We start from the raw sequence: 26,797 nt of genomic DNA, 5'->3' as shown, positions 1-26,797 counted from the left end.
ATTTTAGAGGAAATTATACAGTACGAAGTTATAAAATGATAAAGTGAAAATATATGAGTAATAAAATGACAAAAAGCAGTGTCAGAACTTAGCCAAGTAGTAAACTAAGTTGGCAACAAAGATATTTGTATGTGGAACTAGCTTGCAAGCCTATGTTTACATGGGGGGCTCATTTTTTAGGGATGTATTCTATATTCCAGGATTTTCTGTGGTCCGGCAGTGGCCTGGTCCCAAGGTTCCCGTATTTAAGAGGTTGGCCTGTAACGTACAGTAATACGTTGATCTTCCGCGCTTCGAGTTGCATGAACTCAAAGATGCGCAAACTCTTAATTGGAACCCAACCAATTGGCATTGCGAAATCTTTGAGAAACCCTGCAGAAGTGTTCGTTTAATTTTTGAAGTCATTTATCAATTTTCATGCTTTTATGTATAAAAGCTGTATGAAAACTGTATTATTTTTTATTTTTTTACATGCACAAATATGATCGAGAGGTAATTACAGCGCATACAGTTGGTGTACTTTTACAAGATGTGATGCCCACTCACAAAGTTACTGCACTTTTCAAGGATGATACCCCTGCAGAAAGTGTCTGTTCAATTTTTGAAGTAATTTATAAGTTTTCACGCTTTTAAGTATGGAAAATTTGTATTATTTATATTTCTGTACATAGATATGATACAAAGGCAGTACAGTCACTGTATTATGTCTATCTCTCCCTCTTTCTTTCTTGTTCGTAGTTAGCGCTCACACACATTTTTACAACTTATTATCTCTCTGTACGTCTTTGCCTGTGCAGTACGTAACTTAAAATTAACTGAATTTTACCCGTACCCTCTACGAACATTACGTACTTGTTTTCTTTATTGTACCGAACTGTGTACCTTCATTATGATTGTGACTTATGAAGTTCACCTGGTGACACAAAGAAAATGTCTTTCACTCTGCGAGTGAAAAAGAAAATGGCATCCCATGAATTAGGGGTAACATTAGTATATGTACGTACCCACTGTAAATCCACTAGTGTGTCAAATACAGTACCCATTATGATACTGTACTCTATTTCATATCAACCATTTATTTCTTTTTTAAGGGTAATGTATTAAGCTAACTTATAAAAGAAATTACAGTAACTTTAATTTCATTTAAAAGTTAGCTTAATAATTCGGGAGCATGATTAAGGTCCCATTTAAGTGTTTAAACTCTAGAAACAAACATTTAATAGCATTTTCAGCGACCGTACAAAAATTACGCGAATCCTCACCTTACGCGAGGGGTTCTGGAACCTAACCTCATAAGTTTGAGGTATCACTGTATATATATATATATATAATACAATCACATATACGTAGTACTCTTGTAGTAAAAGAGCTGTAGTGCTAAGAACGAAATACCAAATTCAAAGGTACGTCTGCCTCACAATTAGGCCAAAGTACCTTACCTATTAGAGGAGTCTTCACTTCCTTGGTCCAAGAACTTGGAACTTGAAAGTTGAACAGAGAACAGTGAAAAAATCTTAAATGTAAGTCCTAAACCAGCTCTCGGCAGCTTACAATTCCGAGATTGCCTCTGTTGTTTAGATTAAGCCAGCAACATACCAGCACATTGTCTAGGTTGGCTGGTTGCTAGGACTCACTCTACAGACACAGTTACGAGCACACTACACTATTCGTAACAGAAGCAGCACTTTTCAACACAAAACAATTTCCTAGCTTTCTCTTTCGACTGTCCATCCATTTATCATTGGCTCGACTTTCATGATAATGCACCTTTCCATAATAAGCGTTGGCTTCTTACTCGTTTAACAGGAGCCGAGGTAGAAGTAAACTGAAGAGTGCCAGTTAACGGATTCAGCTTTGGCAAAAGGAAGTGAACTGGAACAATGTGAGCTAAGCACCACTTAAATACTAGAGAAGAATCACCACTTAAATACTTGAGGAGAATCAACCAAATCATGGTTGAAACCTCTACAGTCTACATGGAAGAACTGAGACGGAAGAAAACGGCATCTAGGGACGATGACCGTGAGGCAAAAAAACACCAGAGACGGTGAGATACCACAGAACGTCAGCAAAGACTTCACGGAATGTTGGTAGTAAGTACAGGACGGCTGGGTGGGGTAGGTAGAGGGAAACATGACGATCGCCGGATCCGTCTGCACAATGCGGAAGAGGCGGTTGCCGAGAAGTGAGAGCTGTTTTATCACCAGGCTAATTCACTGTCGATAAGCGGCAAAAGAGGATGAGCTGCTACTACGAAAAGGAATACTGTAATTGTCGCAAGGTGACGAATATGAGGCGACAGAGGGGAAAACCTGAGGATGTTGGCTGAGCAAATGGTATCAGGAGAATTAACGCATGGCTCAAAACTATGGAGGCAAACGTAATATGTCTGTATCCTTCAGTAACTCTCCCGGTTCATACACATCATTCTACCTCTCTCCCCAAAATGGACTACGAGTGAGCTGGCAAATGAGAGCGCCAAACTTGCAAACAACTCATCCGGAGAACGTGCAGAACCTGAATCGGAGAGACGGCTGAGAGAGGTGGTGAAGGGCGCAGACCTTGGTCCCCAGACACGCCATGGTTCCCCGTCAGCGAAGACGACTAACAGACCCAGGGCAGTCCAGGGGGCGGGCTGCAGACAGACGCCAAGTCTCCAACACTTTCTCTCTTCTGGAGGAAAACGAAAAAGGTCAATCACTGGGGGGGGGAGAGACATCTTCGCCCTAATATATACAGAAGCAGAAGGAGTGAGAGAGGAATTAACCTAGGCTACCAGGTAGGCTAATGGAGGAGGAGGGAGCAGCAACACCAATAGATAAAAGGAAAAGATTGAGTAGCCTTATGGTGTGCCCTAACAAACTGATTACATAAACTATCGGCCTCTAGCATCTTCCGATGCTTCACAAAATTTTCGTCCTCTCATCAAATCACTCATTATCTTTACATCAGGAAAATCACTCGTGCCTCAACAGCTAGGCTAACATTTGGGTTCCACAAACTCTTTCCTATACAGCCTAATGCTTTCAACTCTGCTTGTTGTAGATGACATAATGCATGAACAGAAAACAAGCACAATACCGTACAGGAGAAAATAAGCCAGAAATCATAAAAATTATTACTAATGCTGATTCACACCATCCGCATAAGGACACGGCATGAGGAATTCTGACATGAACGTAAACATTCCAAGGCCACCTGGTGGGAAACAAGTGATTACAGAGACAGTCAGAGTGGGTTAGCCAAGCGCTATTTTTTTATTTTGTATGCCGATCACACCTAATGGCGCAAAGAAATAAGCTAACTTTAACAGAAGGTGATATTCATTCCAAATAATTGACATTTTACATCCATGAAGTGTTTTTTTTACCGATATCCACAAATTTCCAATCTCCACAAGAGCTTTGGATAAATTACAGCAGATTGAGGATTTACTGTAAACGGTTCCTTTCCAGTATAAATTCTCATATGAACCATGTTTCCTGGAATATGCTTTCCCACATTCCTTGCACATGAATGGCTTCTCTCCAGTATGAATTCTCATAAGATCTGTCAGTGTGTTTCCTGAATAATGCTTTCCCACATTCCTTGCACATACATGACTAAACTCCAGTATGAATTTTCATATGAACTGTAAGATATGATTTCCTGGAAAATGCTTTCCCACATTCCTTGCACATGAACGGCTTCTCTCCAGTATGAATTCTCGTATGAACTGTAAGTTGATGTTTCTGGGAAAATGCTTTCCCACATTCCCTGCACATGAATGGCTTCTCCCCAGTATGAATTCTCATATGACGTGTAAGATCTGGTTTCTGGGAAAAGGCTTTCCCACATTCCTTGCACAAGAATGGCTTCTCTCCAGTATGAATTCTCATATGAACTGTAAGATCTCGTTTCCTGGAAAATGCTTTCCCACATTCCTTGCACATGAATGGCTTCTCTCCAGTATGAATTCTCATATGATCTGTAAGATCTGGCTTCACGGAATATGCTTTCCCACATTCCTTGCACATGAATGGCTTCTCTCCAGTATGCATTCTCATATGAACTGTAAGATCTCGTTTCCTGGAAAGTGCTTTCCCACATTCCTTGCACATGAATGGCTTCTCTCCAGTATGAATTCTCATATGATCTATAAGATTTGCTTTTACGGAAAATGATCTTCCACATTCATTGCACATGAATGGCTTCTCTCCAGTATGAATTCTCATATGAACTGTAAGTTCTCGTTTCCTGGAAAATGCTTTCCCACATTCCTTGCACGTGAATGGCTTCTCACCAGTATGAATTCTCATATGATCTGTAAGATGATCTTTTCTAGAAAATGCTTTCCCACATTCATTGCACATGAATGTTTTTTCTCTGGTAGGATTTGTGATATGACTTGCAAGATTAATTTTCTTGTAAAATGCTTTCTCACAGTCAGTGGATGTGAAAGGCTTCTCTCCATTGGGACTAATCCTTCTTTCTTGTTTTACTTCCTTTTTGCAAGTTAATGGGTCTTTTTCATTCACTACTGAATTAATTTCATATGAATATTCATCGTCTTCATTAGGCTCACAGAATACCTCTGGCTCTGCTTTGATGTCCATCATTGGATCCAGAGACAAAATGTCACTATTACTGGTTTCACTAAAGGCAGCCATGTCCCTGTTTTCTTGATTTATGGAAGGTAGTGATAATGCACCTTCAGTTTCACCTTTCAGAGGTAATTCTAAAGAATGTTCTGGATTCATTTTAGTTTTGTCCTTCAATGTTCACAACATCTTTTCCCCCAATTTTCTACAGGCTGAAATCCAAGCTCTGCACTTCATATCCTTGGACTTTGTGTATGCTACTTACTTTGCAAAGCACCAGCATCCACTTTCAACTCAGGTGCCACATTGGCACACTCTCCAGTATTAGATTTTTGTCACTTCTTTCTGAGCAGCGTTATTTAAGATTCTGCTTGTGGGTTTCATACAGGTTGTAATATCAAAAGTGTCCTGTATTACCGCTTTAAACACTTCTTCATACAAACTGAATTACATTAAAATACACCGACCTCTTTATATTTTCAGTGAATACATACTGACATGCAAGAATGAGACATAACATTGTTCTGTAATGACAATGTGTTCAATTGACAACTCTTAACACAAAACTGTTTACAAATGATTATCCAAGAAATCTGTTCTAAATTAAGTACAATATCTTGAAGGAATGCAACCAGATTTCATTGCTGATGTATGAATCTAATATTCAGAACAGATTTTATTTGTTGTTGTGATTTTTAAAGTAGGAGTACAATAATTCCCTGTTGTCTTACACTATTACCGCTACTAGTAATGTTACACGTAGTACCATTAAACGCACATGCATTCCCAAATCTTGATGCCGCTCCAAACTGACGAAGGAAGGAAGGTTCTTCTGAGGGCGAATCTGAAATCACAGATGCAACACAGAGTTAGGAAACGTAATGCGGCAAAATAATATACCAAATTTAATTCAGGTTCCTATAAAGGTCTCAGGCCAATTAACAAGGTGTGCATTTGACAGTATCCAAATATTAATACAGAATCTAACCAAATGTTGTCCAGTCCAGACTCAGCTTCAAAACATTCCTGAGGCAATAGTGCAACAATAGATTAACAGTTATTATTGACTCCCCACCCTCTCAGATCTATAAACCTTCTAAGTTTAACATTAGAGTATTACTTATGCTTAATTATATGTGATCCAGTTATACATAACACCATATTATCCACAGATACAATAGACAATAAGAGGAAAAAAAGTAAGGGTGAATTGAGTAGTAGTTTCAAGACAGATGAAGTTTTCACATTAGTTTCACTGATTGTTACTGTAGATACAATACACAAGTAGCTATTAAGACCAGCACACTGATCTACATTTCCTCCAATGTGACATTTTTTTCATAACCACATGAATCAGAGCTTTTTACGAAGGAGTGTCTTTCAGTGCAAGCTGGAAACGAGTTAAATGGTGGTGAAGAAGAGTGAGTAAGGGAATTCCCCTCCCTCAAATGCCATCATCAAGCACTTCTTCTTTTGGCATGACGAACAAAGAGGGGTGGTTGAGATGGGAGATATGACATAATTTGGTTTGTATACCTATGAGAATTTCTTATTGCAGTATTTTCTCAATTGCTGTATCTGCATATGCACTGACTGCAACTTGGCAGTATCCACATTTAACTTCAGCCCACCAAATTCTAGATGAGTGTACAGGCAGTCAAAACACCGGTTCATACTGGGGTTCCGTTCTTGAAACAGATAGCATCAAGCCGAAAAATCGTTGTAAACCGTAAAATCGTCGAAAATCGTCAAAAATCCTAAGAAAATCTTACTTTTAATGCTCTGGGTGTACTGGAAACGATGTAAACTGCATTTTTATTGAGTTTTTCGTCAGAAAAACCTCCAAATTTTTATTATTTTGCCGTTTTGGAGCCATATTTCTTCCGTCAGATCAGTGTATGATGCGTTGTAACCCTGGAACATGCGTCGTAAACCGGGAAATAATTTCTGATGCATATATGTGAAAAGCGTCGTAACCTCGAACGTCGTAAGCCGGACCCGTCATAAACCGGGGAATGCCTGTACACTGTACATACATAAATAAAAAATGCAAGGGAAAAGCTGTTAAAAGTTCATATACCCTACTAAGTGAAGGGTATTTTGGAGGGATGGACAAAGGTACAGGTACAGCGGACCCCAGCAAGAACACGGTTCAGCATTTGCGGCTTCAGTTAGCTGTGGGTTTTTCTGTGGAACTTATCTCCAAAATTACCGCAGAAAATTCACTAATTAACAGATATTTTTTTTGGAGAGCAACATATTCTAATTACTGTATTTTCTTTTTATTTTCGTGACTAAAATGACAAGTTTTTAAAGTAATTTATATTATTCCTAACTACAGGTAGTGTTTACGTTACGATAACTTGTCTTGCGATAATTCGATTTTGTGATGGAGTTAGCAATGAACACCAATATGACAATATTTTGAAAATATGTACGAATTTTTAAATTTTGCGCGCATTGGGTGCAGGTAGCAGTGTACAATCAGGCAACGTACGGTGTACGATACATTGGCCCGAGAGGCCGGAATAGGTACAGCTGTCTCTGACTCTAAGCAACCTCACTTGCTCTCACTGTGAAGGAAGCGAGAGTAGGTCAGTGTTCGTTTGCGATTTTTGTGCATTTTACGGTGAGTAAACTTTAAAAGTGTGTCTGCCAAACAACCAAGTAAGTCTCCTGCTAGTAGTGCGAAAAAGAAGAGGCATTCCATTACTTTGGAGCAAAAATGAAGATTATCAACCAGCGTGAAGCAGGAAAGGCAGCCATGGTAATTTCACGTGACGAGCATTCATCACAGTCAACGATATCCACCATCCTTAAAGGCAAGGAACGAACGATGGAAGCTATAAAGGCATCTGATTCCATTCATTAGACGATTATATCACAGAGGAGGATAAGACCTTTGGAAGAAGTGGAGCAGTTACTGGTCACGTGGATGGAGGACCAGATACAAAAGCGTATGCCAACCAGCTTCCTGACCATTCAAAACGAAAGGCTCGCATGCCTTTCGAGGAACTAAAAAAAATATGGCGATAACCACAACAAAAGTTTTGTAGCAAGTGCTGGGTGGTTTTGTCGTTTCAATTTTCACAGTGTGAAAATTAGCGGTGAAGCAGCAAGTGCTGATGCCAGAGGAGCAGCTAAATTTCAGGATATTTTGCACAGGATCATCACTGATGAAGGGTACTTGCTGAAGCAAATCTTTAACATCAGCAAAACAGGACTGTATTGGAAGCGTATGACTCAATGGTCCTACGTCCATAAAGAAGCAACAATGATGCCTGGGTTTAAGGCATACAAAGATCGACTGAGCGGAGTATGGGAACTGGGTGTTCAGCTGCCAGACTTCTAGCCCTTTCCGAATGAATGGGAGTAAAAGCAACATTATTTGAAAAGGGGCTAGGATGAATCTTTGAATGTTAGAGACAATAAAGCAATGTATAAGCAATGGGTATGATTCACTGTCAGGCCCTCTGCTCCCCTTGCTAGAGAGAGGGTTGGGATTGCTTCTATATATCTAAACTTGAAGAGAATAGAAAGGGTACTCGATGTGAAAACTCACCTGCACTGACGCCAGTTCCAGCAAGTGATGGCCTAATGACATTCCCTCTGCCCTCAGGGAGGGGGAAGGTTGCGGAAGGAGAAAGAGGGGAAGTCCTGCCACTCATACACGTACTCTCTCTTTCACAACCGCACACCTTAGTTGAGATGCTACCTGTCTTTTTAGAGGAGCCAGGTAAGCTACACAACTTGTTGAGCAGCCACCACAGGATCCAAGGAAAACGTGTACAAGGACTTGCGGGCAACATCCCGAAGGTAGGAGGAGGTGAAAGTGGTCTGGCGTGACCACACCCCTGCCTTCAGTACCTGAGGAACTGATGGATTCTTCCTGAATGCGAGGCACAGAGCAATGCCCCTGACTTCGTGGGCTCTCGTCTGGAATGTACAAGGGTTCTCCTCGCTTGAAGCAGAGTATACCCGTTTGATTACCTCACAAAGACAGAAAGAGAAGGTGTTCTTGGGCACCTCTTTCTTGGTCAGGCCAGTATTAACACAGTCGTCGACACTCGTGCCTCAGATGTTGTGTCCTCTTTAGATAGTACCGCAGCACTCTTAACAGGACAGAGTAGCATCTTGTCTGGATCATTAGCAACTAAGTCGTCTAGAGAAGGGATTGTGAAGGACTTGAATCGGGCATCAGGGACCGACGGATTTCGAGTCTTCGCTATGAAGTCCAGGACAAAATCGAACATAACTGATCCCATCTCCTCGAGTGTTTCACATTGAAGGAAAGGCCATGAAGTTCGCCTACTCTTTTCGCTAATACCAGGGCAAGCAAAAGGACAGTCTTGAGTGTCAGATCCCTATCTGACGACTCTCATAGAGGCTCGTATGATGCACAAGTCAGTCTCCTCAAAACGAGAGTCACGTCCCACTCAAGGGGCCTGAGTTCCTTGGGAGAGCAAGACCCTTTGAAGCTCTTCATAAGCAGAGAAATCTCCAGCGAGGAGAGATCTACACCTTTCAGGCATAAGACTAGGCCCACGGTAGCCCTATAGCCCTTAACAGGTGATAAGGAGAGGAGCTTCTCTCGGCGAAGACAGGCAAGGAAGTCCGTTGCCAGCTGAATAGCTCCGACCGGAGAGAGACCCCATCCACGACACCAACCACGAAAGACGGCCCTTTTCCTCTGGTACACAGCTGCAGAGGGCCGTCAAAGGTATCCAGAAATCTCTGTCACTGTGCAGCGAGAAAATCCTCTTGCTTACAAGAGATGCTGGATAGTTTCCAGCCGTTTAGTGAAAGGTACCGTTCTACGTGTTGAGACAGAAGGTTGTGCCAGGGGGAAACTGTCTAGGTGCCTCAGAAAGTAGAGCAAGCAGGTCTGGATACCATGGCATGTGGCCAATTGGGGCCATCAGGGTCATTCAGAGATTCATTGTGATTATTAGCCTGTTGATCACCCTGTGAATCAGAGAAAACGGAGGGAAGGCATAACTCTAGGTTGTCCTATGGGTGTTGGAAAGCATCCTCTGCTAGGGCCCATGGGTCTGGTACGATGGAACAGAACACTTGCAGCTTCCTGTTGTGCTGATTGGCAAACAGGTCAATGGAAGGAAGACCCCAAATGTCGAAGAACCTTTCCATTATGTCTGAGCGAAGGGATTATTCTGTCCCTATCACTTGATCCTGGCGATTAAGCTTCTCTGCCACTACATTCCTCTTGCCAGGAATGGATCTGGTTGACAGCTCTACCAAGTGCACTACCACCCACTAGTGCTACTGCTTCATCAACAGGTGAAGCGAACGAGACACTAAGCTCCTTGCTTGTTGACGTATGCCACTACTGTGGTGTTGTCGCTCATCAACACCACCGAGTGTCCCATCACTCGATCCTGAAACTCTTGGAGAGTCAGGAAGGCTGCCTTGAGTTCCAGGATATTAATGTAAAGGTGCTTGTCACTTCGGTTCCACACACCTGAAATCAGCAACTCTTCCAGGTGCGTGCCCAATCCCTCGGTCGAAGCATCTAAGAACAGAAGCATCTTGGGAGGGGGAGTGTGTAGAGGCACTCCTATTACGAGGTTCCCGTCGTCCAGCCACCAGGCTAAGTCCTGTCTCACTTCCTCCGAGAGAGGAATGGCGTGGGATGGGAGGTCCCACGCCGGAGACCAGAACTCCTTCATCCTCCACTGAAGGGAACGAAGCTGAAGCCACCCATGAGGGACTAGCTTCTTCAATTATGCCAGGTGTCTAAGAACGACTACCCACTGCTGAGCTGGTTCTTCCTGCCGTGACAGGAACAACTGTGCTGTCTTCCTGAGCCTGCTGACACATGAGTCCGAGGGGAAGACTCTCGCTGCTGCCGTGTCGATCAGCATGCCCTGGTACTTTACCTTCTGCTTGGGAGTGAGATCAGACTTCTCAACATTTACCATTAACCCGAGGTCGCAGCAAAACTCGAGAAAGCCATCCCTGTCCTGGAGCAACTATGACCAAGAGCTTGACAGGACTAGCCAATCATCAAGATACCTCAACAGACGTATCTGGTGTGAACAATCACATGAACACTTGGGGAGCAGTCAAGAACCCGAAACAAAGTGCCCTGAATTGGAATGCTGTCTCCCTGAGGATAAAGTGACGATATTTGTGAGAGGATGGATGGATGGGTAATTGGAAATACGCATCCTTCAATTCCACCAAAAGCATCAAGTCAGACTCCCTGATGGCTGCAAGCATGGACCGTGTCGTTTTCCATCATGACCCGAGTCTGGCGAATGAACCGGTTCAAGGGAGAAAGATCTATGACTGGTCTCCAACCCCCATTGCTTTCTCTACAAGAAAGGTTCGGCTGTACAGTAAAACCCTGGGGACCGATCTATCATGATTTTCACAGCTGCTTTCTTCAGCATCACTCGAACCTCTTCCCTAAGGGCTAGGTCCTTAGGTGAGTCGGTTACGTACAAGCGGAGATGGACCGGGTTGTTGGTGAGGGGTGGCCAAAACAGAAAGGGAAGTACATAGCCCTCCCGAAGGACATCCACTACTCATGTCTCGGCTCCGTATCAGTGCCACGTTGCCCAATGGCTCAACAGGCAACCTCCCCCAACCAATGGCAGCATGCGGAGGGGAACGCCGACCCTAGCGTCATCCTCTCTTCTTCTTACCCTTACCTCCCTTTCTGGACAGGAAGAGAGGTTGAAAGGGGCGCGACTGCACTCGTTTCCTGGTGGGAGCAGAAGAAGGCTGGGAGTTCCTTCAGATACCCTTCCAAGCCTGGGTCTTCTTGGGGCCTGTGGAGGAAGTGCTAGCCTGACCTGAAGGTTGGGCCACAGGGGCTCGCAAAAACTTAGCAGTCTTGGCCACCACAGATTTGCCATCTGGTGGGCCAGGTAGGTGATCGCCCTACCTCCAGATTGGCACAGTCTCCCGAGGGTGGAATCCACCCCTGGGACAACAGGTCCTGAGGAGGTGGCAACCTTGGACACTGTGAACGACCACAGGTCCAACCAGGAGACTGCCTGGAAGGCTGCCATGGCAGTAGCCTCCAGGTTCGCTGCCTCTTGCTGCACGAGGGTAATGTTCTCAGCAGTAAGGTGCTGCAGCGATACACCCGGACCCAAATGAACCAGGTCCAGGTCAACCTGTCTCATTGGCAGTGGCTAGTACCATTGTTCCATTCCATGGAACATGGGAACAACCAGTGTCAGTTGGACAAACAGAGAGCTGCAGTACTGGCAGTACTGTTAGCGAGAGATCCCGTAGCCTTCATGGAAGAAGGTCGGCCGTCAGGAGTCCTACGGGACTTCTATGGCTGGGAGAGGCAGCCTTCTTCTTCCTCCTCCGCTTGCTAGCTTTAGAAGAAGGGGAGGAGGTGACAGCACACGACGAAGAAGAAGGCGAAGTCGATGATGATTCTCGATTCTCGTCTTCAACTTCTACCCTTACTGGCCTGGGAAGGTGAATTCCCAGGACCAGTACCAGTGTCACGGGGGTCCATAGAACCGCATGCAGAGGTAGAAGGACCCTTACCGGTCAGGGAAGGTGAATTCCCGGGACCAGTACCGGTGACAAGGGGGTCCTTGGAACCCTGTGTACCTGTTCTCCCATGACACGGGGGTCAATGGAACCTTGTGCAACAGTAGAAGGATCTTTACCAGCTGAGGAAGATGACTTCCTGGAACCGTTACCAGTGAAACAGGGGTCCTTAGAACCCTGTGCAATGGTTCCCGTGCCCAAGATAGATCGGGAGAGCAAACAAGAGATCCCTTAGCCTTTTCCTTGGAAGAAGGCTGACCACCAGAAGCCCAAAGGGACTTCTTACGACTGGGAGAGGCAGCTTTCTTCTTCCTCTGCTAGCTAGCTTTGGAAGAAAAAGAGGAACGACAGACAGCACAAGACAAAGATGAAGGCGAAGGTGACAATGATAATTCTCGATTCCTCCTCTTCTACTTCTACTGCTGGTCCGTCAATGCTCTGGGACCCTTGGGTAGGGGGGAGTAAGCGCCTGCATGCTCTGGACTCCCTCTCTCTCCATAGGTCGGACCTGGTCTGTAGACCAGGGACCTTATTGGTGTCACAGGGGTCCATGGAACCCCATGCACCGGTCTTACTGGTCCGGGAAAAAGAATTCCCAGGACCAGTGCCGCTGCACCGGGTCCCGTGGGACCCTGGGCAGCTGTAACTCTCGTGCTATAGCTCCTGTGCAATAAGCGTTCTCTCTTGCTATAGGCATTGAAAGTTCCTGTGTTACAGGCAGTGGGAGTTGCTGTACCGTAGGTACCGTAGGCGAGAGATCCCATATCCTTCCCAAGTTCCTTGGGCTCCACAACATCTGAAAAAACAAGTTGGGTTAAGGAAGGCAATCTCCTTTCACCCCAAGGAAGATAATTCCCCCTCCGAGCAACCGGAGACCGCTAAAGAGAATTAATACCAGTCAGCCATTCCCCTACATTGGCTCTCTACCAAGAAGGAAACCACTGCCTTAGGAATACCAACAGCAGGTAGAAATTCATCACGGGCAAGAAGAAAACAGAGGATTCTCTGGTGTCATTGATGGAGAATTGTAATCCGATGACACCAGAGAAGCCTACTTCTCTCTCTCCCCGCTTCCAGCCCAACTTCACTCACTGTTTGGAAGGCCAGACACGACACTCACAACATGGACTAATCAACTGCAATCATGCTTTCTGCAAGACACACGCAAAGTATGCGGGTTAACTCAATGAGGCTATAGCAAGTTAGGGGTTTGCATTAGTGATATAAAGCAAACAAACACACTCAAGGATCCACTGAAACGAGGTGAGAAACCAGTTTAGGTTTGTTACCTGGTAAAAGCCCAAAACCCAAAGATTCCTTTACTTGGCTCAGATAAGATGTGGGTTTGCATAATCAAAATAGAAACTCATAACTACTCTCATATCAACACAAGTATACACAAGTATTTCACAAACAAAAACAACGGTAAGTCAAACAGCTACTGTTGGGAAGAGGCGAGACGTCTACATCTGATGACAGTCGAAAGCAAAGTGAATGCTAACTGACTGGGTGGAAGGGACTCCTGCCCCTACCATCAGTAATTGACTGCCTTGTTAAAAGCTAAACAGCTGTTCCAGCTCGCAGCTGCAAGCAATATCCAAAGGTTTGTATTTCGTGTAGGAACAAACAATTATTATGATAGTTTTTCACATGATATTCACTAACCCGCCAAACTGTGACACAAATGTTATGTTACTAGTCTACTATAGCTTCCCAAATTCTAATGACTTCCCAGTAGGAATCCTCACCTTTAAGGTCAGGTTAGGTTTGAAGGACAGACTTGGCACCCTTGGTTTGTGTAAACCACAGTATGGAAACCCTTCAATTTATTAAAAATTACAACATAAAAATTACATTGAAGCAGCATGACAAATTTTTACACAAAAAACTGGTTTATTTTTTTAAGGTGTTTCGATACATTTAGGTTTGCTTAGTGACCTAAAAGAATTTTAGATTTCTTTTAGCCTACATAATATTCTTCTTTTACTAGTTTTTCTCCTCATTCACTTAAAAAATCCTAGCCTGACATAGTCATGCCCTAGTGTATAATGACTGCATGACAGGCCATGCCCGAACAAGCATCTGCAATGAAACACGAAGCCTAACTTGTCAAAATCAGCACCAGAGATAATAAAAAAAAGTTACGGCAAGACTGAAGACTACTACCAAGGCCTGGTTCCTGCCAGTTGGTGAGGCCAGAATATTTGCAGCTTTATGTCTAAGTTCATGTCTTTTATTCAAGTTTATATTTACTCTTTTGCTTATATTTTTATATTTATCCCCAAGCGGCTGGTACGAAATGAGGCACCCGTCTCGCACAAAAACTGAAAGTTACCAAACCAGAGGGGTGCAGTGGTAGTCTTCAATTTTGAGTAAGAGCCATTTTTACAACCAACATTCAAATACCAAAGCCTATCCTATTCCCTCGACCTAACCTACCCTTTACAGGCCTGGGCAGGATCAAAATCACCTTGACAGAGAAACTGAAAAGAAAATTGGCCAAAATCACAACCAGAAACTTAAATATAACAATTTTTAAAAGTAAATTGTATTTTTCCTAGCTATACAAACCCAAGGTCCTTTACATTAGGAGATTACTTTCAGGCGTAGGCTGGAAGACGGCCGTTGAACTTCAAACAAGGTGGTTTAGGCAGTTAACTACTGTCCGGGAGGCGGAGCCCGCCTACCCGGACGTAAACATTCCAATTTGCTTTTTCGGCCCAGGTACAGATTGAGGGGTGGCATGAGGTGGGCATAATTGTAAAGGACCTCGGTTTGTATAGTTAGGAAAAATACAATTTACTTTTAAAAATTGTTATTTGTTCCGACACAATATACAAAACCTCGGTCCTTTACATTAGAGACTCACTGATTGGAGGGAGGAATCTGAAAAAGTCTCTCTGAACTGACTAGAGTTCACCACCTTGTCTTCCCTTCCTGGTCGTGAGAGCGAGGAAGGGAAAAAAATTGCCTCTGACAAAAGATCGGGTTGTATGAAACGCAAGATCAGTTGTCAGACTTCTGGGCCCCTTTGCATGAAAGAGGAAACGTCAGTTCATGTAAAGTAAGCTAGGAAGAAAAGACGTCGGATGACAATAAGGCAATTACAAGTTTTGGGTTTGTCTCAAAGTCATGGACTCCCTCCTCCCCTTGCAAGAGGAAGGAGTGGGGTTGCTTCTATTAACCTGAAAGGAAATAGAACGGAAGCTCTAGTTATGTGCTTACCTGCCTCGATCGCCCGGTCCAGCTTGTAACGGCTCGTCCGCTCCCTGCCCGTGGGAAGGAAGCTTAGGATGGGGAGAGGAATAGAGGCCAGTCACTCCAGATTCATCTCCCAATCACACCGTACAACATAGGCGAGATGCAACCTGTCCCGCTAGGGGAGCTGGATAAGCTACACAACTTGTTGAGCAGCCACCACAGGACCCAAGGAAAAAGTGTCCAAGGACTTGTGTGCAACATCCCGGAGGTAGAAGGAGGTGAAGGTAGTCTGTCGGGACCACACCCCTGCCTTCAGTACCTGTGGTACCGACATATTCTTCCGGAATGCCAGGGACGGACCAATGCTGCGGACCTCGTGAGCTCTCGGACAGAGCGTACCGGTGTCGTCTTCTCCTGCAGCAGAGTACGCTCTCCTTATCGTCTCACGAAGCCAGAATGAAATGGTATTCTTGGACACTTCTTTCTTGGTCGAGCCAGTACTAATGAAGAGTCGCCGACACTCAGGCCGGAGGTGCCGAGTCTTCTTCAGATAGCACCGCAGCACCCTAACAGGACACAGTAGCATCTCGTCTGGATCGTTATCTACAAATTCCTCTAGGGAGGGGATTGTGAAGGACTCGAACCGTGGGTCAGGGACCGAAGGGTTCTGAGTCTTCGCAACGAAATCCGGGATGAAATCGAGCGTAACTGATCCCCATCCCCTCAAGTGTTTCACATCAGAGGAAAGTCCGTGAAGCTCGCCTACTCTCTTCGCCGATGCCAGGGCAAACAAGAAAACAGTCTTGAGGGTCAGATCCCTGTCTGACGACTCTCTTAAAGGCTCGTATGATTATGCGAGTCAGGCTCCTTAACACGAGAGTCACATTCCACGCAGGGGGCCTGAGATCCCTAGGTGGGCAAGACCGTTCAAAGCTTCTCATGAGTAGAGAAATCTCGAAAGATGATGAGATATCTACTCCTTTCAGCCTTAAGACTAGGCCGAGCGCAGCTCGGTAGCCTTTTACAGCTGAAACGGAGAGAAGCTTCTCTCGGCGAAGGAAGACGAGGAAGTCCGCGACCTGCTGAACAGTAGCTCCGACCGGAGAGATACCCCTTCAACGACACCAACCACAGAAGACGGACCACTTTCCCTGGTACACCGCTGCGGAGGATCTTCTGAGGTATCCTGCCATCTCTGTTGCTGCGCGGCGCGAAAAGCCTCTCGCTCGCAAGAGATGGTGGATAACCTCCAGCCGTGAAGACACAGGGAATGCACTGCCAAGTGGAACCATTGAGCGTGAGGTTGACGCAGCAGGTTGGGCCAGGGGGGGATCTCTCTCGGCGCCTCTGAGAGGAGAGCTAGCAGGTCCGGATACCAACTGGCCTGGGGCAACTTGGGTGCCACCAGAGTCATTCTGAGGTTCGGGGTGATCATCACTCGGTTGATCACCCGCGAATCAGACAGAATGGGGAAAGGCGCACGTGTCGAGGTTGTCCCACGGGTGTTGAACGCGTCCTCCGCAGCGGCCCATGGGTCCGCACGACGGAACAGAAGACCTGGAGTTTTCTGTTGTGCCGGGTGGCAAACAGATCGATGACTGGACGCCCCCACAGATCGAACAGCCTTTCCGCTACCTCCTGATGGAGGGACCACTCGGTCCCTACCACCTGGCTCTGGCGGCTGAGCTTGTCTGCCACGACGTTCCTCTTGCCTGGAATGTACCTGGCTGACAGCTCTACTGAGTGAGCTATGGCCCACTCGTGCACCTGCATCGTCAACTGATGAAGCTGGTGGGATACCAATCCCCCTTGCTTGTTGACATAAGCCACTACCATGGTATTGTCGCTCATCAGTACCACGGAGTGTCCCATCACTCGATCCTGGAACTCTTGGAGAGCCAGGAAGGCCACCTTGAGCTCCAGGATATTGATGTGAAGGTGCTTGTCGTCTCGATACCACACTCCCGAAGTCAGCAACTCCTCCAGGTGTGCGCCTCATCCCTCGGTCGTCGTCCGAGAAGAGAAGCACGTCTGGAGGGGAGTATGCAGAGATACTCCTATTAAGAGGTTCCTGTCGTCCAGCCACCAGTGCAGGTCCCTCCTCACTTCCTCGGAAAGAGGAATGAGGAAGGACTGGGGGTCCCGGGACTGGGACCAAAATTCTTTTAGCCTCCACTGGAGAGACCGCAGATGAAGGCGACCGTGAGGCACTAGTTTCTCCAAAGACGACAGGTGACCGATGACGACTTGCCATTGCCGAGCTGGTTGTTCCTGCCGAGACAGAAACAACTGTGCTGCCTGCCTGAACTTGCTGATGCGAGAGTCCGAGGGAAAGACTTTGCTGCCACCGTGTCTATCAGCATGCCCAGGTACTTCGTCCTCTGCTTGGGGATGAGATCTGACTTCTCCAGATTTACCACGATCCCTAGATCCTGACAAAACTCGAGAAGACGATCCCTGTCCTGTAGCAACTGCGAGCGAGAGTCGCCAGTCCTGGCCAATCGTCGAGATACCTCAGTAGGCGATCCCGCGCGAGTGGGCCCAAGCTGACACGAGAGAGAACACTCGTGAACACCTGGGGAGCGGTCGCGAGCCCGAAGCAAAGTGCCCTGAATTGGAAGACCGACTCCCGAGGACGGCGGAAGGTACTTGCGCAGAGGACGGATGGATGGGTATCTGGAAATACGCATCCTTCAAGTCCACCGTAAGCATGAAGTCGTTCTCCCTGATGGAGTTCAGCACGGACCGCGCTGTTTCCATCGTGAACCGAGTCTGGCGAAGGAAACGGTTCAAGGGAGAGAGGTCTATGACTGGTCTCCATCCCCCTGATGCTTTCTCCACGAGAAAGATACGGCTGTAAAAGCCTGGAGACCAGTCCGACACGACTTCCACAGCATTCTTGCTCAGCATGGCATGCACTTCTTGCTGTAGCGCGATGTCCTTCGATGAACCTGCAAGATACGTTCGGAGATGGACCGGAGAGAAGGTGAGGGGAGGCCGAGACTCGAAGGGTAGTAGATATCCCTCCCGAAGGACATCCACTATCCAGGTCTCGGCTCCGTGTCGCTGCCATGTTGCCCAATGGCTCGACAGGCACCCCCCCACCTTTGGCAGCTTCTGGGAACGCTGCCCCTAGCGTTTCCCCTTCTTCTTCTTTCCTTTGCCCCTTTACCAGACTGGAAAGGGGGCTGAAAAGGGTGGGAGAAACCCCTCTTTTCGAGGAAGAAGAAGGCTGGGTGTTCCCGGGAACCCTTCAAGACTGGGACTTCTTAGGGGCTGAGGAAGAGCCAGCCTGGCCCGAAGACCTGGCTGCAGTGGAGCGAGAAGAACCGGAGGTCTTAGCCACTGCCTGGTGGACAAGTCGGTCGTTCTCATCAGCACGACGTTTGTCCACCGTGGCGTCCACCAACTCCCTAGGGAAGAGAGAGGAGGAACCCAGCAACGGTCCATTCCGCAGAGCAATTGCCGACTCGGGACCCACAGACCTGGCAAAGCGAGAGAGAACAGCGTCTCTTCACTTTAACACCAGGTTAGCCCACAGGTTTGCAGTCTGGTGGGCAAGGTAGGAAATAGCCCTACCTCCAGACTGGCACAGTCTCCCGAAGGCAGAATCCTCCCCAGGTATGATAGCGCCTGAGGAAGCAGCCATCCTCGATACTGTGAAGGACCACAGATCGAGCCAGGAGACTGCCTGAAAAGCCGCCATTGCGGTGGCTTCCAGAGTTGCAGCTTCTTGTTGGGAGAGAGAAATGTTCTCTGCCGACAACTGCTGCAACGAAAGACCCGGATCCAAACGAGTCAGGTCCGGGTCAACCTGTTTAGTCGACAACGCCCCTTCCGAAGGAGTATAGAAGCGCTTCTGACGAGGTAGAGGAGGTGGAAGAAGCTTGTCCAAGCGACTCGATCGAAGGGAGCTGTCTTGCCCAGACACAAGACCGTTCACTTGATCGAGAACTCCCTCGGCAAGCCAGGACCACGGCAGCCCCACCGAAGCCTTGGGTTCCTTCTTGGGACCCCAGAAGGATTCGAGGCGCGACGGACAATCCACAGAAGAGGCCGTGGCCCCTTCCCCGAGGTCATTGTGCTGACGAATCAGAGCGATAACCTCGGCAAAAGTCCTCTGTATTTCGGGGGTGTCCGCATCCTGGGGCAGGGGATCCTCGAGTCCTTCCAAGGTGCGGTCTTCCAGAACTACTCCCCCTGCAGGAGGGGGAACCTCGGCAGACCCCTGAGGACCTTCCTGAACTACACAGGCGTAAGACCTGGTCGAGCCAAGGACCGAGCCAGGTGCATACCCCCATGCCGCTGGACTCTGAGGAGAACAACCTTCAGAGTTCCTTCTCTCCGACTCACGCCCCCTGGAGGAGACCGAAGGGGCGGAGGGGACAGGCGAGGAAGATCGTGCGCTCCCGCTGCCCTTACTGGCAGAACCAGTAGAGGCAGCGAGCCGAGGGCGGTCACCAACCCGCGGTGATGACGAGCCCTCAGGTCGAGGAGATCGTTTCGATCCAGGTGAAATAATCTCCCGAGAAGACGCGGAGCGGCTCGCTAGAGCCAAGCCGCGCATCCGTCTCCCCCGAGCCAGGCTGGCCGCGCGGGCGTGGCCGGGGACTGGGAGGAGCCGAACGCGCGGCTGGCTGACACGAGCCCACGCTGTCCTCTGGACGCACCCCAGACTTCTTCGAGGCCGAAGCTTCTCGGGAAGACTGAGCAGGGGACTTCTTCCCTGTCTCTCCTTGCACTCGGCCCCGCGGGGCTGGAACATTGTCCCGGGAACCTGACTTGGCACTAGAAGGGGTGCCAGCAGGAAGAGGCGAAGCACCTGCATGCTCCGACTCTTTCTCTCGTCCCACGCCCTGGTCTGTACGGCGAGAGGTATCTACCGTAGCAGCCTGGGATACCCGAGTCTCCTTGGGGACCCGGGTACTCGGAGCAACTCGCGAACGAGCGCCCGACGCGGTCTCGCTGGCCTTAGAAGCAGGAGGTTTCTTAGGCGCAGCGGGGGTGCCTACCTTGGTCTGCACGCCCTTGGCTCCCGATATCCCTGGCCCGGAGGCCGGGGAAACGGTTCCCTGATCCGGGGATCTGGGAGAGCCAACGAGAGATCCCTCTGCCTTCCCTGTGGAAGGAGGCAGACCCTTAGAAACCTCAGTGCGAAGTTTCTTGGGGGGGGAGAGACAGGCTTCTTCTTCTTTGGCCGCGAAGCCTCGGAAGGAGAAGAGGAAGAAGCAGCAGACGACGACGATGATGAAGATGAAGACGAAGACGACGACGACACCTTCCTAGACCTCTTCTTCTTCTTCTTCTTCACCATCTGCTTCAGGAAAGCAGTCAAATCCCCAATCCAGGACATTGAAGCTGCCGATTCAGAAACCGTAGGAACAGCAGGAGGAGCAGCAGCAGCAGATGACGCAACCCGAGCAGAGGGGGCGGGGCTTGGACCAGTCGTTGCCGGGATAAGGAGAGCCGCGCGCCGAACAGAAGCAGAAGTGGGCAGGGCCAGGGATGCAGGCGCCGCCTCCCCCGCGTGCAAGTTTGGGTCGGGTCTCGGCACAGTCGCTGGGATGGGGATTGAGGCAGACAAAGGGCCGGGCTGGAGAGTCAAGCGAGAAGCCGTGTCCAAAGCCAGTCCAGGGTCAGCAACAGGGGCAGCAACAGTCACGTAAGGTAGCGATGACGTCACCATGTAGGGAGGGGCCAGGACGAGAATGGTGCCAGGAAGCCAGGTGGAAAAGGAACAGCGTGCTGGCCCGTGGATGACGCCGATACCTGGGTGTCCAGATGCGAAGCCACTGAAATCGGCATCTGGACAAATCGAAAAGGTGACGGTGGTAGTCGTGGCTGTCACTGCTGTATGAGTCGTAACTGGAGGGGGAGCCAGGGCCAAGCCTTCCAGGGCCGAGTCAGGCATACTCAGGTGTAGCCAGGGAGAGCTAGGAATCGTAGCCTGGCTATCCAGTCCGGTACCTGAAGCATAAGTCGGGTTATAGATGGAAGCCTCTACCCGACCCGGAGGAAAATTTTCCCCTCCGGAACGGGAAGAGACTTCTGAGAGAAAGTCGCGGTCCAACTCTCCCCCGCGCCCTTCCACCAACGAAGATACGCAAGAGGAAGGGGAGGGGGAGTCCTCCCCCGAGGGAGAGGGAGCCAGGAGGGGAAGCTCGCCGGGAGGAAGAAAAGAATCCGAAGTGTTAGCCACCAACGGCGTCGTCGGGGGCGTATTTCCCTCAGACGACTCCTTGGAAGGCTTACGACGGTAACTTCGCCTCCCTTCGAACTTACGCCACTGCTCGGAGGGCCACAAACAACACTCATCACAAGTAGAGTCACGTGAACACACACGCCCCCTGCAAGATGTGCAGAGTGTATGTGGGTCCACGTCGACTCTAGATCTAAAAGAATTACACTTTTTACCCCCTACCCCGGGACATACACGCTGGGGGAAAGAGGGTTTAGCTGATTTCTCCATTGAAAAACAAAAAAGAAAGATCCCCCCAAAAAAATGACGATAAGATGCAGTCAGGCAGAGAGTGAAGAACAACGTCCGCACACTACGACGGCCGAAAGCAAATTGGAATGTTTACGTCCAGGCAGGCGGTGCTCCCGCTTCCCGGACAGTAGTTAACTGCCTAAACCACCTTGTTTGAAGTTCAACGGCCGTCTTCCAGCCTACGCCTGAAAGTAATCCCCTAATGTAAAGGACCGAGGGTTTGTATATTGTGTCGGAACAAAAAACCATTTTAACGAAATAAACAGCATTACAGCTAATAATGACTCCTAGCCTAACCTAACCTGGCTTTGAGCCTGAGCCCAAGAGACCTGGGCAGGCTTCAATTTGCTTAACCAGAGAAAACTGAGGTCATTCGAAATATTAGGTCAGCGCCTGTTTTCACCTTGGAAACTGGTTTCTTCTGCACTTTTAGGGCTTCTGATACTGGCGGTGCATTTGTTTGTTGTCGGCCAAATGGAATGTCCCTTCGCCGTGTTTAGTACTGGCCCGGGGGGGGGGGGGGTACCCATACGTTAACAAGTTATTGCACTTGCCGGATGGGATATGAACCGTTACAAACAGACGTATATACCCGTGCTCTGTCTTGTGAAGATTGTGTGGATACCCCTTGTTGGATGGACTTCACGGGTTAATTACAGGTTAATTGCGTTCGTGCGACAAAAATTGACGGTAAATCCATAACTAGCAACCAAAAAACTGTGGAAAAAGCCAAGTTAGAAGGAAACCGCCGCCGCGGAGCGACCGCTCAGATCTACCGAAAACTGAAGAATTGGTGAAAATCAAACTAAAGAAACTTAAATAAAACCAGTTTCATAAAATAAAGGTAAAAATGGCTCCTAGCCTACCCTAACCTACCTACCCTTACATGACCTAACATAAGCCTGGTTATGCTTTATATCATTAGAATAACCAATTCCAGAGCGAATGCAAACTTAAGCAGCGAATTAAAAGCCAAAACACAATTTAAATAACGTAAAAGTTCAAATCGATAAAATATGGCGTAAATAACGCCTACCGTACGTAACCTCACTCTAACCATTTTTAACTTAAAAACTCAAATTTAACACAATTTTCCTTACTCAAAATCAACTTGGATCCGTAATTGACCTCGGTTGACCTTCAGCGTTATTTCTATTCGATTTAAATAACGTTAATAACGGTTCGAATCGATTTAATAACGCCTAAATAAGCCTGACCAAAGTAAGTTTTACCTTCGAGAGACGGGAAATGCCTCTCTTAATTCAACCATATTTAACACAAAAACTCAAATTTAACACAATTTTCCTTACTCAAAATCAACTTGGATCCATAATTGACCTCGGTTGACCTTCAGGGTTATTTATATTCGATTTAAATAACGTTAATAACGGTTCAAATAGATTTAATAACGCCTAAATAAGCCGGACCATCGTAAGTTTTACCCTCGAGAGACGGGAAATGCCTCTCTTAATTCAACCATATTTAACACAAAAACTCAAATTTAACCGAAATTTTAACTCACAAATTCAACTTCAATCGTTGATTTACCCCGGTTGACCTTCAATTCGATCTTTCAGTCAGTATTTCCGGTCGAAATTGACTGATTTCGGTAATTACTTTGGCGTCGTGAATCCAAGAGACATCATTCTGACAACCGTTTGTTTACATCGGCCACTTTCCACCCAAGATGATTAGGTAATTTATTTTCGTCCTTTTTTGGGTTAATTATTACGTTTTTAACATTTTATGTTCATAAAAATGTAATAAATGTAACTATATGACATTATTTTTATATGAAATTTAGTTATTTTACTTATGAATGTAATTAATGTAGTATTTTTTTGGGCGAGTTAACTATTTTCTACCGTGCGCGTTAGGGTTAAGGTCAATGAGTATCATAAAAGTAGTGGTTTATTTGTTTTTAGTGGGTTAACAATAACGCCTTTTAGCATTTTAAATGAATCTAAGTATTATAAATGTGATTAAGTTATATAATTTTAATATGAAATTTAGTTATTTTACTCATAAATGTAATTCAGAAAGCATTTTTTGGCGATTTACTCATTTTCTACCGTACCTAATACTTTCACGTAACGGTTAAAGTATATGGTAAATATAGTAGCTTATTTTACTTATTTGCGATTTAACATTAACGTACTTTAACATGTGGTTCGTTTTGCGTGACAGAATCCAAGGGTCAGCCAAAATGGCAGCCACAAGATTACACGACAGAAGGATGATTCCCATTTCAGTCAGTAGAACCATTTGTCCTGTCTGAGTTCTGTAGTCTCTGAGAACCTACCAACTCCATTTTCCTTATTGCAATTTCTCTCGAGAGTCTGGAGAAGGAGAGAGAGAGAGAGAGAGAGAGAGAGAGAGAGAGAGAGAGAGAGAGAGAGAGAGAGAGAGAGAGAGAGAGAGAGAGAGAGAGAGAGAGGAAAGCAATGCTTCAAAATGAGCTCTTGCTAGACTTCAATCATTATCAGGTGTGAATGATGTAGGAAGCTTCATTTAATTAATTCGTCTCTGGTAGATTTATGTATCTAGCCGTCCATCATTTCTATATTGGCTATATGTGTGTGTGTGTGTGTGTGTGTGTGTGTGTGTGTGTGTGTGTGAAAGTTTCGTCATGAGAGTGTTGATATGTATGCAAATATGCATACCCTTAGCTTAGAGATATCTTTAAGGGTTAATAGAGAGAAGCGGCCGGTCTTAGGAAACCATATTGGACGGCTTAGCCAAATATAGATTTGATCTTCACTTTAGCATTTAACATTAATGTATCGCAATCCACACATGAACATCTGTCTAGTTAACACTGTTGTTACTCTGAATAGGGAGAGTTAACATTCGATATCACCTTAACGGTATATGTTCTTGATTCGGGAGAGTTTGTACGTGTTACCTTGTAAATGTTGCTGTATTTTCTTAAGGAATCAAATTGGCGCCACATTAGGAACCGCCAAACAAGCGCTTTATACAGTCAACTTTTTTATTCCACTTGGACGTTTCGGCTTTAACCCACTAAGCAATTTTCGACCTGAAATAGAGGCAAAATACCAAAACATAAAACTTTAAACTAGTAAAATACAAAATCAAAGAAAGGTCACACTCGAGAATAATATTTTTATAAACTAATTTACGTTACCGTAAAAGAACTACTCAGGAATTGTGTTTTTAAGGAAATTCATCTCGCAATGTTGCAAGTATAGGTGACATTTCTATCACTAATTTATATTATAAATAATGGAAAGTGAGATTTATAAACACACTCATTCATTTTCATGAGTACTTTACACACAAATCTGACACTTTCATAAGTGGTCACTTTGTAGGTGTAGAGAAATAACAATAGCACATGCTCGACTACGTTATCTTGGGTTGGAAAACGATTTTGGAAGGTAGAGGGCATGAAACATTGCCTTTCCTATAAGGTAGAGACATTTTTATTATCAACTGGTAGGCAACGGTAAAGATATTCATTGTTTCTGCCATTTTAAATGAGTTTAATGTTCTGGGAACAATACGGGGATGGAGCTGCGTGTGACGTCATCGGTAGACTAAGATGGCGTTTATCTCATTTTGATATAAGTTGTTTCTGTGGTTTATTGTAGTTTATTTAACAGGCTTGCGGTTTATATTGGTTTTAATTCGGTCTTTCAATCTCCGGTTTATCGTATCTATGATAAAATTGTGCTTTATAAATCGGTAGGCGATGGTGCCTTTATCACTTCGAGTGGTTTTAATATATTTCTCAGGTTCATTAAACCATTTCTTTCATCCGTGAGGTGTTTTTGTCGTTTAATATTCGTTTTCATTCGGCATATATATATATATATATATATATATATATATATATATATATATATATATATATATATATATATATATATTGTTATGTGGGTCATTTGACTGATGAATTTAATCATTAATAACTACTATCCATTAAGGCTGAAAGTTACCAAAAAAAAAAAGACAGATAATTAACATAATGAGATCGGTCGCCAGTTGAAACTAGATTACTGAATATATTGATTTATTCTGAAAACATGAATTAAATCAACAACATTACTCAAACGACTAGTTCAACAAAGAAAAGGAAAAAAGAATAAAAAGTGAGCTGGGATTCTATGGGAGCTAATTGAAATCAGAGATATACTAAGAGTTTTAATGTTTTGATGTTTTGTGTTTTTGATTTTTCCAGTTATTCTGAGTATCGATGTCACTGCCTTTGTATCATATTCTTGTGTTTTTATTTTTTTTTGTATTGTGGTTATGTTGATTTTGTTTTCGCAACATTTTTATTATGTATTTTTTTTTGTTGTTGTACCTTATTTTGTGTTTAATTATACGCCAACATGGACGCCACATTTTCTGAATGATTTCTTTAATGTTACATTCGCAAAGGTGCTGGAATTTTTGTGCATGATTTATGATTTTTCGTTATTATTATTTTATGTAGTTGTCTTAAAAGTAAACTGATGTTCTGAGACAATTCTTTTTGCTTTGTTGGTAAAGTTTCATTGCTTTATATTGTGCTGTCGTGTCTACATTTCTAAATTGATGTTTTTGTCCAAATTTGTCTGAGAAAAATTGAATACATTGTGGGATGCAATGTGATTAAAAATTTGATGCTATGTTGTCCTGATTGCCAAGGGCAGTGTTAAAGTGTCTTATAGTTTCTTTTTTTTTTAAGCTAATAAAGATGGAATTTGTCCAGAACTCTGTTGTAAAGATTATTTGTGAGGTGTGAGATTCATTCCTTTGTAAGATTTTGGCTTGTGACTTGCCAACTGGCCCTATTTTTATGATGAGTTATATTTACTTATTTCTAGTTAGCAACCAGATGGTATGAGGCTCGTGGTGGGATAGCACAAAGGCTTCGGCTTTGCAGGACGCAAAGCACTCGGGAAGGGAGTGATAAACCCTTCCAAATGGGGACTTAGCATGGCCCCTGCTTTCCTTAGAATCACCTGAACAGATCGTA

At 45.6% G+C, this 26,797-nt stretch overlaps 2 protein-coding genes across 2 annotated transcripts in view; both read right to left on the bottom strand.

Annotated features, from left to right (window-relative positions):
* The window catches only part of LOC136838228 (zinc finger protein 271-like), a 526,618-nt gene that overhangs the window by 338,147 nt on the left and 161,674 nt on the right, over positions 1-26,797 (bottom strand). The gene's annotated exons all lie outside the window — the stretch shown is intronic.
* Positions 393-23,474, bottom strand: LOC136838235 (zinc finger protein OZF-like). The gene is made up of 2 exons (XM_067103096.1): positions 23,333-23,474; positions 393-5,424 (listed from the first exon to the last, which is right to left on the bottom strand). The coding sequence occupies exon 2, from the start codon at positions 4,737-4,739 to the stop codon at positions 3,603-3,605; it is 1,137 nt and encodes a 378-aa protein (XP_066959197.1). The 5' UTR covers positions 4,740-5,424; positions 23,333-23,474; the 3' UTR covers positions 393-3,602.

Source organism: Macrobrachium rosenbergii, unplaced genomic scaffold, assembly GCF_040412425.1.
Source record: "Macrobrachium rosenbergii isolate ZJJX-2024 unplaced genomic scaffold, ASM4041242v1 282, whole genome shotgun sequence".
In the NCBI taxonomy this organism is placed as follows: domain Eukaryota; kingdom Metazoa; phylum Arthropoda; class Malacostraca; order Decapoda; family Palaemonidae; genus Macrobrachium; species Macrobrachium rosenbergii.
Note: the sequence above shows the minus strand (reverse complement) of the source record. Positions and strands in the feature narration are given on the sequence as shown.

Bases quoted from the DNA above. Each gene is read 5' to 3' on its own strand.
- LOC136838235 (XM_067103096.1), bottom strand. From the start codon at position 4,739: ATGAATCCAGAACATTCTTTAGAATTACCTCTGAAAGGTGAAACTGAA.